We start from the raw sequence: 15,055 nt of genomic DNA, 5'->3' as shown, positions 1-15,055 counted from the left end.
TTGTTACTAGTGTTTAAAAATTCCAAATGTTTGTAGTGTTGAGGAAAAATTCTTCATTACTTGAGCAACTCAGGCAGTTTTTCAACAGAGACATAAAGGGGAATTAACTGCCTGAAATAATTACCATTACTTAATTTCTGGTGCCTGTTTATTTTACTTATGTAGTTATGAGCAACACAAATAATTATTACACTTATGATCCTCAGGTAGCCAGCAACTTAATTTTACATAGTTTAATTGAATGGTAAGTAGGGTATTATTTAAGAATGTGAGTGATGTTTTATGAAAAATATGTTGAGGTCTATTAATAAATACCTGTTGCTGAAACAGAGCTGAGTGTCAAAACTGCACATACTATGTTTGGCTTCTTGGGATTGGGACACCTTCAACTGGTTTTGGCTAAAATCAAAGCCTGGCCTTTCAAAAACAATGAAATTATCCTCTTAAGATTGAATCCAGGGTTTAAAAGAAGAAAAAATGAGTACTCTCCTTATCTGCCTTCTGATTAGACATTTACTCTGCCTTATTCCCCCCTTCTTTATCCCCCCTCCCTTTTTTCCTCTTAGTAAATGAAGCAAGACTAGGAAGGAACAAAGATTTAGGTACTTGCTGTATACTTACTTTATTCTGCTATTAAAAGTTGTCTTCTAGGATTTAGAGGAAGCAACCATTTCAGTTAAGCCTTCTAAACAGGCATTAGAGTAAATTAACTGTGAGCTTTTTAATTGTCATAAATGATTTTTTTTTAACCTGCTCTGCTTAATTATATCAAAGCTGGAAATTAAGATTCGAGTCATTATAAATCATGATTAGTTAGATAATCTTTATACTTGAATAATACCATTTCCAAAAGCAATTCGGTTCATAAATCCTGTGTGTGCTAAGCATTTTGCAAAACTGGGGATACAAAGATGAGTAGTGCCCACCAAGAAACTTCTTTTGAGTTCTCAATGCTCAGATTAAGGTGATTTTATTCTTAATTTTCTTTCTTCTTCTTTTTGTTTTTTTAAATAACACAATGTGAAAAGATTATAGAAAAATAAGCGTCAAAACTTCTCCGAAGTCGAATTGATAATCTGCCTATTTTTTAAAAAATAAATATTCACAGCAGATGATGATTGTGATAAAGTCACATTCTAAGGTTTACAGCAGAAAGTATACTTTCTCAGGTGATGAATGTTTTAAAACTCCTGGTAAACTTTAAAAAGGGTATTGATGGGTTTTTCAATATAGTATTTCCCCAAAGACTACTTTACTGTCTCCGTTTTGTTTTTCCTTTTAAATCAGTTTGATAAACAAAATACAACCCCATTCACTGCTTTCTTATACCTGCTAATTTTGAACCAGAGTAAGCTTGGGAAGGAAGGAGGAAGTGAGAAACTTTGTGTTGGGCTCAATATTAATAATTAAATAAGTATAGAATCCTAGACTTAGGAGTTACAAGGAGCCTTGGAGTTCACCTACTCCTTAGTTCATAAATGAAGAACAAGAAGATTTAATGACTACATATATGACACTCTTTTTTTTTTTTTTATATGGCACTCTGGAGTTTGTTTTTCTGTTGGGTCTTATTTTTTTGGTTGTTAATTATGAGACTGACTAGCTTGAGGGAAGAGATGGGAGTACTAACTGGAATTAATAATTATGGATTTTTTTTCATTTTTAAAGAAAAGTATATTTGTTGCTTTTGTGTATTTATGAAATTCAACCAGAATAGCAAATTGTTTCATAAGTGAAGATCTTTGATGACAAGAGAAGAATCAGTATATTAATATTTTATCAAATTCAAGATGCCATTGATTGTTGTAGGACACAATATTATTTTACCACCATTAAGGGGGGAAAAAAACCCTAAGGGGCAGTTCTACGCTGTCCTGTAGGGTTGCTATGAGTCGGAAGCGGCTCAACGGCAACGGGTGCGGGTAGTTTTAGAACAATATTTTTCTGCACTGATCTGAATATATTTAGTTGTATATTATACATTCACTGTATTGTGCTTAATATACTCATCATTGTTGCTTATGACTTACTCTAATTGAAAAGAAGAACTTCATGCTTGGTCTGTCCCCAGAATAATTTATTGAAACTAGAGTAAGAAAATGAAGCAGATCAGCATAGATGCTCAGCACCATATAATAGTTTAAAGCTTAGTGAAACTAGTCTAACTGCCATAGTGTATTACCCGTGAGGAAAATGAAACCCAGAGAGATTTGGGCCTGCAAAAATTGACAGAGTTGGAAGTGAAACTCAGAATTCCCAGTCTCACAAGTAGGTGTGATTATGAGATTTGGCTGTTAGCCTAACATCTGAACTTTGTATTTAAGGTATAACAAACGTTTCTTCATTTATTTATGCCAAACACCAAAACCTGTTGCTGTTGAGTCAGTTCCAACTCGTAGCGACCATATAGGACAGAGTAGAACTGCCTCATAGGGTTTCCAAGGAGTTGCTGGTGGAGTCGAACTGCCAGACCTTTTGGTTAGCAGCCACACTGTTAACCACTGCACCACCAGGGCTCCTGTTTACTTATGAGAAGGTGAAAAATGAAAATGTTTGGGTAGTCTAAAAATCCAGTTCTAGTCAATGATTTAAGCGTATTAACTAGCAGACTGGTAACCATAGTATCTAACAAGTTGACTGAAGTAAGTTTAGCCAGCCTTTCTTATAAACCTTAGGCATTCCTAAATATTAAAAAGCTCTATTTTATCTGAGTACTATTACATCTACTTATACATCCATTCTACCAAGGAGCTTTTTCCGCAGTTACGGACAAGCACGAATTTGACGTGCATAATAGCCTAAAATACTGTAAGATTTCACGTGATGAGGTTTTACTTTTGACACTTATAAATCTGGCAAAAGATAGGTCAAATAAAATATCCATAATTAACGTTAATTAGTAGAACATATTGCATTAAATTCCTTTGGTACTCAAGTATTATATTGAGACGTCATCCTACCTTTGTGTTCTGGGAATGCTTTGATGCCAGGTCAATTTTTTTTTTTTAAGTGCTCTTTCTAGGATTTCATCATGGCCAATTAAAAGTTCACAAATTGAAGATAGTTTTGCCCAACAATTGATGAAATCAAGAATCTTAATAAGAGAAGTCATATAAGGAAGAGGTAGATGTCATTACATCGAGTCTGTTTTTGTTTGTTTTTTTCCCAGTAATCTGCGTCTTGCCAGTCTCCATATTAAATTAATACAGAAGTACCCTACTTTAAGAAAACTCAGATATAAAAATCTAGGTTTATGTTAAGAGTGGATTTAGGGAAGCGTACACATTTTCCTTTTCAGGATGTTCACTAACCATATTCCTCAAATTTCCAGTTTATCCTACTGCCTCTAAGATAGTGTGATTTGTAAAAAACGTGTTGCCTGCTTAGTTTTAAATGACATTGCTATTACATAAAGTGATAAACCTTTATAATTTAGTTTTTAAATTATTCTCTAGTTGACTAAACACTAGGGCTAGAGAGGCTTTTTTTTTTTTAAGCAAAAGAAATGCAGCCCCTTACTTAATAATGGTCTTTGTCAGCATGATTATTGCTAGTCATCGTGGATAGTTAGTAAACCATAATAATTAAAAATTTGCTGCCTGATTTACAATCCCTGTTCTACCCCTAAGGAGACCTGATGACACAGAGGTTGGGTGCTCAGCTGCTAACCAGAAGGTCGTAGGTTTGAACCAACCAGCTGCTCTGTAGGAGAAAGACCTGGCAGTCTGCTTCTGTAAAGATTACAGCCTTGGAAACCCTATGGGCAGTTCTCCTCGGTCCTGTAGGGCTGCTGTGTGTTGGGATAGACTTGACTCTGGCAAAGGAATGGGTTCCACCACTTACCATGACTTTGGACAAGTTTTTAACCCTCAATACCTCAGTTTCCTCATCTTTAAAATAGGGTTAATAGTACAGTAAAAAAAAAAAAAAAACATTGCTACCGAGTGGATTCCGGCTCCTAGCAACCACATAAGACAGAGTAGAACTGCCCCATAGGGTTTCCAAGGAGTGCCTGGTAGATTCGAAGTGCTGACTTTTTTGGTTAGCAGCTGTAGCTCTTAACCACTATGCCACTAGGGTTTCCTAATAGTACAGATATCCCCCCTTATCCATGAGGGATACATTCCAAGACCCCCTTGGGTGCCTGAATCCACAGATAGTACTGAACCCTATATATACTGTGTTTTGACTTATACATACATACCTATGATAAAGTTCAAAAATTAGGCACAGTAAGAAATTAACAGCAGTAACTAATAATAAAATAGTACAGTTATAATAATATACTGTAATAAATGTTAAGTGAATGTGGTCCCTGGGTGGTACGGAACAGGAAGGCAGGAGATTTCATCATGCTACTCATTAAACGTTTTCAGACCTAGGTTGACCGGAAGTAACTGAAACAGCAGAAAGCAAAACTGCAGATAAGGACGCGGTATTACCTACCTCCTAAGGTTGTGAAGGTTAAATGGATTAGTATATGTGAAGTGCTTAGAATAGTGTCCTGGCACATAAATGCTATATAAAATTTCTGTTGCTGTTGTTATTACTAGAATATTTTTCTTCTATAATATCATGGTCATTAGAACTTCAAGCAAGCCCAGAAAAAAATTGAGAGCCAATAAAATAATAGTAATGATAACAAAAACAATAATAGTAGCTAGTACTTAAAAGACTCTGTGCAGAAAATTTAAGTGCTTCACGTATATTAACATATATTACTGCCATGATGCTCATTTTTTAGGTGAAACTAAAGCAGATAGGTAAATTTAAATATTCCTAATTAACATAATAACAGAGCAAATTGTATTAAATCCCTTTGGTACCCAAGGGAGAGAGTGGACAGTGGAGATTGGTGGGAACGAACAGGCATGTAATAACTTATTAAGAATGAAAATAAATTTGCACCTGTTTTCGTATGAAGTGTCTTAGATGGAGCCAAGACTAGAGCACAGGAACCCAATCCTGTAGAGACTCTATACCAAATCCTTAAAAGGTATCACATTGATTGGAGCCAGCTTTCATTTATGAATATTCATAGAGAAGGGATATAGGGTGCATATTCTAGTATCAGATAATCATAAAGTCACCTTTTTTTTTTCCACTTTGGAACACATTATAACTGATAAAAACAGGCTTGCCTTCATGTTATAAACCCAAATATAAACATTGACTTTCATTTCTTTAACACTTAACCAGTTGGGAACTGGAATAAGAAAGCTAGAAATGCATTACATGGCAATGAAGGAGATTGGCCCGATGGGTAAATCACACTTGAGCTAAGAAGTTAAATCTAATTTTAGTGCCCAGAATTCTGTATACTCTGTAGCTTGAAACAGATTTCCAAACTGGAACTACTTTTTCCAAGTTTGTTTTCAAATCTGCGTTAGAAAACCCTAACTAAAGTCTTGGGACTAGGCTATGTCAGCTTCCTTACAGAACATAAAACTGTGAATTCTTTGTTCAGAGAGGATATCTTCAGTTGTTTTAAAAGCTAACGATATGACATGTTTACTTTTAATAGTATTACCCACTTTACAAAACTTTTTATCATATATTCTTATTAAACAAATTTGCAGTATGAAGAGTATTTTTTTTTTTTTTTTTTCCTTTGCAGATGAGGAAACTGAGACTGAGACTTAATTGAGTCGTTTGCTAAAGGTTAAAAGTTAAGTGACAGGAACCTATCTTGCTGTGTAAATTTTTGCCAAAAACACAATGAAATTTAAAAAATTAAAGTTAAATAACAGTTGGAACTGGTACAGAGTATTCTGATTTGTAATCTTTCCACAACAATATGCTGTCTCAAAAATAAATTATATTAATACAACTTGGCGTAAAAATGATTTTGTAAATGTTAGAAACCACTGTTCAGCAAGGAAAGAGAGCGTTTTTTAAAGCTAAAGAAAAGTGATAATCCTAATTGATCTTATTGCAGTTGACTAAATTCACAGAATTATAAAATCCAAAAGTTGAAGATACTTAGAAGATCATTCAGGCCTGTGTGTTTCAAACTTGTTTTGAATGTAACCCTTAGGAAGAAATACTTTATGTAGCATCCCAGTACACACACGTACCCATCTGTACATATAATTGAAACAAAACAGTAAATGCCATCACTGTGTGGAATGCATTCTGATATTCCCCCCGTTGTTTGTTGCAAACCACTAAATGAATTAGACTGCCCACTGATGAGTTGTAATGATCTAGGGCAACCTGACCTCTGATGCATGAATATATGAAACTTTATTTTACTTTTCTAATAAGTACATTAGAATGTCCCCAAAAAAGTGCTGTTATATCAAATAATTACTTTAGGACTAAATCTGCTTTTTCCAGTAATGTTTGCATTGCCTAAAACCATTTTTTAAATTCTGTTTGGAATTGTTGCAGTACTCTGCACACCCTTAAATACTCTCGTTTGACGAATTTTCATCCTTGAAGAGTAGGGGTTTTTTTGTTGTTTGTTTTAAACAGCCAAAGGCATTTGAACCCAGTTCAGCAAATAAGGTGTGTGATCTGTTGGGGTTACTGTTAGTACATTTCAGATACATATAATAAAAGGCAACTTGCAGTATAAACATTTCACAGTAGAATCTGGTATCAAATATTACAAATAAAAAAGTACTTCAGGAGCTCATAGTGACTGAGATTGATCATGATATTGATTATTCTCTAGATATAAAAAATATTGGGTAGAAGATTTATAGTTGAAAAAATGATAGATACTGGCATTTGGTAACTGTTATAAGAGGTTAGAAGTACAGATAGGAGCAAGCAGTTTTCTTACCTGCTTTGGATAAAGTGTGGGTTCTAATCCAGTAAAAAGTAGTAATTTATACTAAACACTATTATGAAAGCCCACAAACAGTTTCCCTATTTAACCAATCTATTCTTCTTAATTGAAATTATCTTATTTAACTTATAAATATTAAGATTTAATTCTTGGCTTTCTATTCTAATAAAGGCTAAAAAAGGCTACTAGCAATCAATTTTGAAGTCAAACTTCTATATGCTATTGTTTTTGCTGAAATTATTTACAGCCCAGATTTGTTATATACAAGTAACAGAAGGTTGAATTCTAATTTTTTACTATAAAGACTGAGTCTTTGAGAAGCACTTTTGTCTTCACTGGCTTTTACAAATAAGAGATCAGAGTCTGCTGTTTTGTACTCTGTCCTTGCTCTCTGTCTTTATCTTGCTTCCATCCGAACACTGCTGGTTACCTTTTCACGTTTATCTTTTCACTCACTAGCTAGAGATGATCGCTATGGAAAATCCTGCAGACTTGAAGAAACAATTGTATGTGGAATTTGAAGGAGAACAAGGAGTTGATGAGGGAGGTGTTTCCAAAGAATTTTTTCAGCTGGTTGTAGAAGAAATCTTCAATCCGGATATTGGTAAATATTTTAGTGATGTGATTATGGCGTCAGATCACCCTTTTGAATGAAGAATTTGTTTCCCTTATGGGCATCCTCGAGTATGAAGAACAACAAAAGAAGGTCTTGGCATGGATTACCTGAAATCACAGATAACGACTACATTTGTGGGTTTTAGGAACTGATTTACGTCATTCATTTATTCACATTCTTATTTAGATTACTTAGCTAAATAGTTTAATACAGGAAATTACCTCTTAGATAAATTGAGAATACTTTAGAATATAGAACAATTTAAAGGGATTTATATGCTCTTCTTGGTAATCTAAAACATTCATCAAATTTGCAATGTTTCCAAAACAAGCTTCATACAACAATAGTCTGAAGAAAGTTGAGAATGTCTCACAGATGGTTCATCCTCAAAGTTCAGAAACACTGGCTAGTATCAGATTAATTCGTTTATTTGCTCTATAGAATTTCTTGTGTCTTTAATTGTAATATTTCTCCCAAATATTTTGAACTCCAGAGCCCTTTATTCACCACACACTTAATGATGTCTGTCTCCTTGAAGAGTTTTCACTGAACACAGTTTGGAAAAGGCTGATCTACATATTTCAGTCTGAAAGTGAAGGAATTGGGTTTCAGGTTTTCATTCTTTTTGATTGTGATACAAAGTAGGCAAAGTAGAACAGGGAAGATACACAGCCCCCTAGAGAGTCAACTAAACTGGCTAATTCTGACCTGGTTCAGTTTCTACAGTATAGCCACTTAGATACTGGGGTTGCTTATTTTTTAAATTGAGTAACAGATATAGGAGAAGTTTTCCACTAATGGTACCATCTGAATTGTAGGGAACGTAGCATGCAATAATGTAGATCATTCCCTTAAGCTTTGAGAGTTGTAGCTGTTAATAGCTTGTTTTTCAGTCTATATGTTGAATTGGCCTTTTTGATTGTTCTTGGTTCAAACAAACAAAAAAAAAAAAACCGTTGCCGTCGGGTCGATTCTGACTCATAGCGACCCTATAGGACAGAGTAGAACTGCCCTATAGAGTTTCCAAGGAACGCCTGGCGGATTTGAACTGCCAACCTTTAGGTTAGCAGCCTTAGCACTTAACCACTACACCACCAGGGTTTCCTGTTCTTGGTTGCCTATATATAAATATATGCAAACAGAAGCAAACATTTTGAGTTCATGACAAAAATACAGTTAATGTAAGACTATATTCTAGCTAATAGTTAATAAACATAAGGGTTTGCCATTTTTATGTAATTTTTTCATTGTAAACCAAACATGTATTAAACCATAACTTTTTTAGATAGAAAATTTATTTACAAGCTTCATGAGGAAAAAGACAATTACAAAAATAAAGGTAACTAAAGTATGCAATTTCTCAGTTTGGTTTAGCTTCTGATATATCTAGAAATGTTAAGCAGTAGCTATAACATATGCAGAAATACTTTTAAGATTAAAAACATACTAATGTATTGAAAGCAAGAAGTTAGTAAGGTCATTGAAATGACAGTAGAAATATCAAAAAGAAATATTTTTTTAAAAGTACTCTTACAGTGCTTTTCTTCCAGGAACCTGAAAAATGGAACTTCCCTGGACTCAAGGATGGTTTTCAGATATACAGATATATTCTGATAAATTTATACGTTATTGCTGTTGAGACCAAGGACATGCATTTGTGGGATTTCATCAAATTTATTAATTAATTGTAATTTTTGATCAATTGTTCTTAGTCCCCCTGTTACCATGTTTATAACTAAATAAACTTTTTAGGTTATCCGTGGTTGTTGTAACTTAGACTTGGGGAAGAAAAATTAGATTTAAACTATGAAAGTCAGGTAAAAATTAGACGATTTCCAAATCATTTCACGAAGATTAAATTTTTAAAAAATTCCTAAGCTTACTTCAGAAACCCTGGTGGCGTAATGGTCAAATGCTACAGCTCCTAACCAGAAGTCTGGCGTTTGGAGTCCACCAGGTGCTCCTTGGAAACTCTGTTCTACTCTGTCCTGTAGAGTCACTCGGAGTCAGAGTCGACTTGACAACAGGGATTTTTTTAAGCTTAATTTATGCTCTAGTGATCAAGAGGGTGTTTTAAAATTCCTTTTACTTTTAACTTAAATGTGAAAATGAAGGAACATTTTAAAAGCTTTTAAAAGTTTTGATAAACTGATTTTAAAATATAGTTAGTATGCTCTATATGGCATTATTTGATTTCTACTGAAAATTACAGGGTTTTTTTTTTTTTTTTTTCAGACCTAAATCTTAGCATTTCTATTCAGTTTCACAGTAGGAATTGAAAAACACTTAGTTAAATGAAAAAGTTATGAATTCCATTAAAAAATTTAGCTGTCTTTTTCCGTATGACATTCATGTAAAGAAAAGAAGGTAAGCTGTCTTAATAATGGCCATTCAGATAGGTAAAACCAAACATTACTATCCTTAAATGAGTGAAGAGCCTAGGTGGCGTGGCACAAGTGGTTTGTAATTGACTGCTAATTTAAAGGTTGGTGGTTTAAACCCACCCAGGGGCTCTGCAGAAGAAAGGGCTGGTGAACTGCTTCTGTAAAGATTATAGTCAAGAAAGTCCTTTGAAACAGTAACACATGGGGTCACCATGAGTTGGGGGCCGACTCGATGGCAGCTAAAAATGACGATGAGTGATATAAAAATAGTGAAGGCCATGTGAAACTGAAAGAAGACTACAAATACAGACTACTTTTGTTTTCCATATTAGTTTACAATTCATGTGAATGTAAAATAGCTTTGGATTTTGGACATAATCTAAGTTTGTCAAGTTTATCTTAATTTTATGTGCTTGTTAGAAAGGTGCTAGAAAATTTCATTGTACCATTGTGCAGTTTTGAAAAAACAAAAACTAGAACAACAGTGTCATTCATAATTGTTTTTTAAATGGTATGTGTGGATTAGTTATGTTTTTATAAATGAAACATTTTCAAAGTATAATAGCCTTTAAACTATACTGATAATCCATTGCTTTTATTTTTCAACCATTAGTGGATAAAGTATAAATGTTAATTAATTTTTCATATATGTTTGTGGAAGAATAGAGAACTTGAATTTAACTACCTGGTAAATGGCACCAAAATTGTTTATTACTTTGTTTCCTTGGCTTCTTGAAATTACATGCCACCGTTTGCCATATATTTGAATATCTATTTCTCAAGTGTTAAATTATAATGTAATAGAAAAAGTAATTTTTGTACAAATGTGTAATTATTTCAGATTTATATTTGGATTAATTGTGTTTCATTGTCAGTTGTTAATAGAATACAAAACTAATGTATCTTTTTAAAAAATCATTTCCTACAGGTATGTTCACATATGATGAATCTACAAAAGTGTTTTGGTTTAATCCATCTTCTTTTGAAACTGAGGGTCAGTTTACCCTGATTGGCATAGTGCTGGGTCTGGCTATTTACAATAACTGTATACTGGATGTACATTTTCCCATGGTTGTCTACAGGAAGCTAATGGGGAAAAAAGGAACTTTTCGTGACTTAGGAGACTCTCACCCAGTAAGTTCTTTGTCTTTTTATTTGAGCTCTTAGGTTTTACTTAAATGCAAAAATATAGTTTAGATTTGAAAGCTTTTTTGGGCCTCTAGAGGGGGTATTTGTTCATATATTTGTTCATATTTATTCCCAGTATGATAGTTACTTTAATCTGATGATGTACCATGAACACTTAAAAACTCAAAGGGAAAAATATTTTTATACATTGTTGTCAACAAGCAGCTTTTATAAGATCGACTCTGTAGAGCAGTGACTTTTTAAACAGTTTATTTTTTAATGAAATCATACGAGATTGCCAGATGAAATCAGAGCTGCCCTGACTGAGGGTTTTGGTGGCTACAGTGTGTGTCCATCTCTCTCCCCTACCTCTCTCCTAACCCTGAGACTCCTCAGAGGCTTTCATAGAGCACAGTGTGAAATCCATTGCTAAGGATGTGGAATGGGGTTCTCAGCAGAGAATGGGACATCACATCAACGAGTGACAATCTTGCTGTATAGTTACTATGTTGTAAACTAGGGGACAGAAGGAATGCTATGTATGCTTTAATTCTTACAGACAGATTTCATTGTCTTCCACAAAGAGTGATACAAACTATTGGTTGTGATTTGTAGTTTTATGGTAGCTTCAGTTTTCCATTTCTGATTGTTAGGTTCTGTATCAGAGTCTAAAAGATTTACTGGAGTATGAAGGAAATGTGGAAGATGATATGATGATCACTTTCCAAATATCTCAGACAGATCTTTTTGGTAATCCCATGATGTATGATCTAAAGGAAAATGGTGATAAAATTCCAATTACAAATGAAAACAGGAAGGTAATAAATGTTTTTATTTCTTCATTGTTCTTCTCCCTTTATTAAAAGAATTTCAAAGCATATATGCGGGTGATTTTCAAAGTAGTATCTAATAGTCTGTATAGCAAGAGCCAAGTAATCGAGTAACCAGGTGCGTTTAAATGATATAACCACATTTTTCTAAACCTTGGATTGGCAATAAGCGTACTTACTCTATGATTGTATTTTTTAAGTCAATTGCAGTTAATGTGTTACAGTAGTATATCAGAATTTCTCAATAATAGCTCTCATGAATGTTTTTCTCTCTGACAACGACTTTGCTAATATTTTGTCCAGGGTTTTAAAAAGTCCACTTTTTTTTCCAGGTAGAAAATTTGGAAAATACAGAAAAGGGTAACAAAAAATTAATTCCCATCATCCCCCACAATTTTTCTGGTTTTGTTATTTATGGTTAATGTTTCTGATTCTGTTAATCATATGATTAATATATAATCATATAATATACATCTTTTTTTCTTCTTTTTTTTACTCTGCCTTTTACCTTGTCCTTTTTATCTTGAAAGTTTTGGAAATGAAATCTTTAAAGTCCTCAGGGTAAGAGAAATGGGAGAAGCCAGACCTTGAACCTGATAAAAATTCAGATTTTATTTCCTGGCGCCTTCTCTCTCTACCTCATATGATAGGAAAGTAGCTTGAGTGGAGGAGCCATTCCTACATAAGGCCATCCTATAATTGCCATTAGGGTTGAATTATGCTTTATTGACAGAAACTTTATAACCAGATTTAAACGACATAGAAGGCATAGGAATGTTGTATTCTAAGAGGCCAGATTAAAGAGATTAAGTTAGACCAGGGGTTCTCAACCTCCGCACTGTACATTTGGGGCCAGATAATTCTTGGTTGTGGGGCTGTTCTGTGCATTGTAGGATGGTTAGCAGCATCCCTGGCTTCTTTAGGTGCCACAGCACCTTCCCAAGTCTTGACAACCAAAAAAGTCTCCAGACATTACTAAATGTAACCCTCAGGGCAGGATTCTCCCTCCCTCTTCTCCCCTTCCCATTGAGAACACTGTTTTACTCATATCATTAAATGTGATTGAAATTAATTGTTTACATCTAGAAGTTTTTAGCAGAAGGCGGGAGAGGTTAGCAGAAAAAAATTAGAGGATTTTTTTCCATAGACATGCCTTAGTGTGAACTGAACTTTGCAAGTTGCAAGCAGAAGCCTGTGACGGAACAAAGAAGAACCTACAGCTAGGCCTTTTTATACAAGCAACTTTTCTTTGCTTAGTTTAGGAAGGATTTTGTATTTTTAACATGGTTGACTTCATATGAAGACATCTTACTCCCCAAAAAGCTCCTTATTAAAGCATGTTATCAATATATATTATGAACTTGGTATGGACCAGGCACTGTTCTAGGGAGGCACTGGGAATAAAGAACTCACAGGCAGACAAGTAGACAGGAAGTTTCAGTGTGGGGTACTGAGTACTCTGCTAGAGGCAAGTATACACTTGTATAAGGGCACATGGTTGACCACCAGACCCCTTTTAGAAAAAGGACACGGAGTAGGAGATAGCAAATAGCTCCGTGTTGATGGAGCGGAAAGCAAGAAGCATGGTGTTTGTCATATTAGGTTGTAGAGTTAAATGGGGTCTCATGATTACTGTCCCTATATGTCTCATTGAACAAATAATAATTATATTCATTTACACATGTATATCCTATTTGGGACATAAACATATTTCTGATAAGTATTCTTTAAATCAAATTTGTGTTTTCTGTTGACTAAAAATGTATTCATCTGGAAACGGAATAACCTAGAACTTAAGAGAAAAATGTAAAATATATGGTAAATACATAGTAAAATTTTGAATAAACACGTGCTTATGTAAGTAACATTTCAAATACTAGTACTCACCAAGTTAGGACACAAAGACCAAGTTAGGACACAAAGCACACATTCCTTTCACGATCTGGATTAGCCGCTTATGTATAAAACAAAATGCCAGCTTTTTACTGAACTGGGTGTAGTAGGCAACTTCTCAAATATTCTATAATAGAAAACATAAAACTTCCTGGTTTGCTCAAACCCTGCCTATTTCACGCCTTTCTAGTGTTGGCTTTTATAAATAGCTTGACTTGTCTAAATGTGGGGAAAGATGTGCACATGATTTAAATGTATATTTTGCACACCTAGCTGAAACCAAAACCAAACCCTTTGTCACCGACCTAGCAGAGGAAACGTAAAAATTGTACTGAGGCTCCAGCTTATATAGTTAGTCCCATTTAATGCACAATCAAAATTGAAATTTGTATGTGTAACCAGTTTATGTACATAGCTTTTACAGTTTAATGCTATCACTGAGAGCTGTGAATTGTACAATGTATTTTTCTTTGTATGTGTAAAACTTGAATTTTTAAAAATATCCTTGAATGTTTTTTCATTGGGGAAAATAAAAATAAAAAAGCTGTGCATCCTAATAGCTTGCCGTGTTTTTTTTTTGCATGGCATATGATAAGAAGTTCTTGTGGTTAATGTTTTCTGCAGGAATTTGTTGGTCTCTATTCTGACTACATTCTCAATAAATCAGTAGAAAAGCAGTTCAAGGCCTTTCGAAGAGGTTTTCATATGGTGACCAATGAATCTCCTTTAAAGTACTTATTCAGACCAGAGGAAATTGAATTGCTTATTTGTGGAAGCCGGGTAAGAAAACAGGTTTCTGCAAAAAAATAATATATTAATATATTGTTTGTAATGCTGTGGTATAGAAGGTGGTAAACTTGTTTTCTTGTATTTGCAGAATCTAGATTTCCAGGCACTGGAAGAAACTACAGAATATGACGGTGGCTATACCAGGGACTCTGTTCTGATTAGGTGAGGTATTTAATTATTAGAAGTAAGCTTTGATTCACTTAAAAGGGTGTATGTTTTATGCTTTAGAACTTTACCTCTGTGTACTACTTCCCAATAAGCAAACTCACAAAATCTCAATCTATAAAATCAGAATTATAGTCATCAAATTTTTTTAAATACTCTTTTGATTTGTTTCAAGAAGTAAGTGTTTTAAGTTTTATCCTCCATTTGGAGTATAAACTGCCTAACATTCCTGGCTTAAAGCTGGTTAGAAGATGGTGATGAAAACAGTACTACCTCTGAATATTTTTCCTTCCATTGGAACTCTGGGTTTGTGAACTGTTACATAGCTCCCTTGTATTCAGCACCTTCTGTGTGAAATGGTACATTCTTTTTTTTAACCATTATGATAGCATGCCAAGATACCTACTAGTATTTCCATTTTATACCTAGAGAAACTGAGCCCCAAATTCTCACA

The 15,055-nt window shown here is 34.2% G+C and overlaps 1 protein-coding gene across 3 annotated transcripts in view; it reads left to right on the top strand.

The window, feature by feature from the left end:
• Nucleotides 1-15,055, top strand: part of UBE3A (ubiquitin protein ligase E3A) — a 140,177-nt gene that overhangs the window by 82,520 nt on the left and 42,602 nt on the right. For all 3 annotated transcript variants that reach the window (XM_049852653.1, XM_049852654.1, XM_049852655.1), the window contains exons 7-11: nucleotides 7,256-7,400; nucleotides 10,725-10,930; nucleotides 11,578-11,742; nucleotides 14,272-14,427; nucleotides 14,525-14,598. In XM_049852653.1, coding sequence (XP_049708610.1) covers nucleotides 7,256-7,400; nucleotides 10,725-10,930; nucleotides 11,578-11,742; nucleotides 14,272-14,427; nucleotides 14,525-14,598 — 746 coding nt within the window. The remainder of the gene's footprint in view (nucleotides 1-7,255; nucleotides 7,401-10,724; nucleotides 10,931-11,577; nucleotides 11,743-14,271; nucleotides 14,428-14,524; nucleotides 14,599-15,055) is intronic.

Source organism: Elephas maximus, chromosome 13 (assembly GCF_024166365.1).
Source record: "Elephas maximus indicus isolate mEleMax1 chromosome 13, mEleMax1 primary haplotype, whole genome shotgun sequence".
In the NCBI taxonomy this organism is placed as follows: domain Eukaryota; kingdom Metazoa; phylum Chordata; class Mammalia; order Proboscidea; family Elephantidae; genus Elephas; species Elephas maximus.
This window is presented reverse-complemented; position numbering and strand designations above follow the sequence as displayed.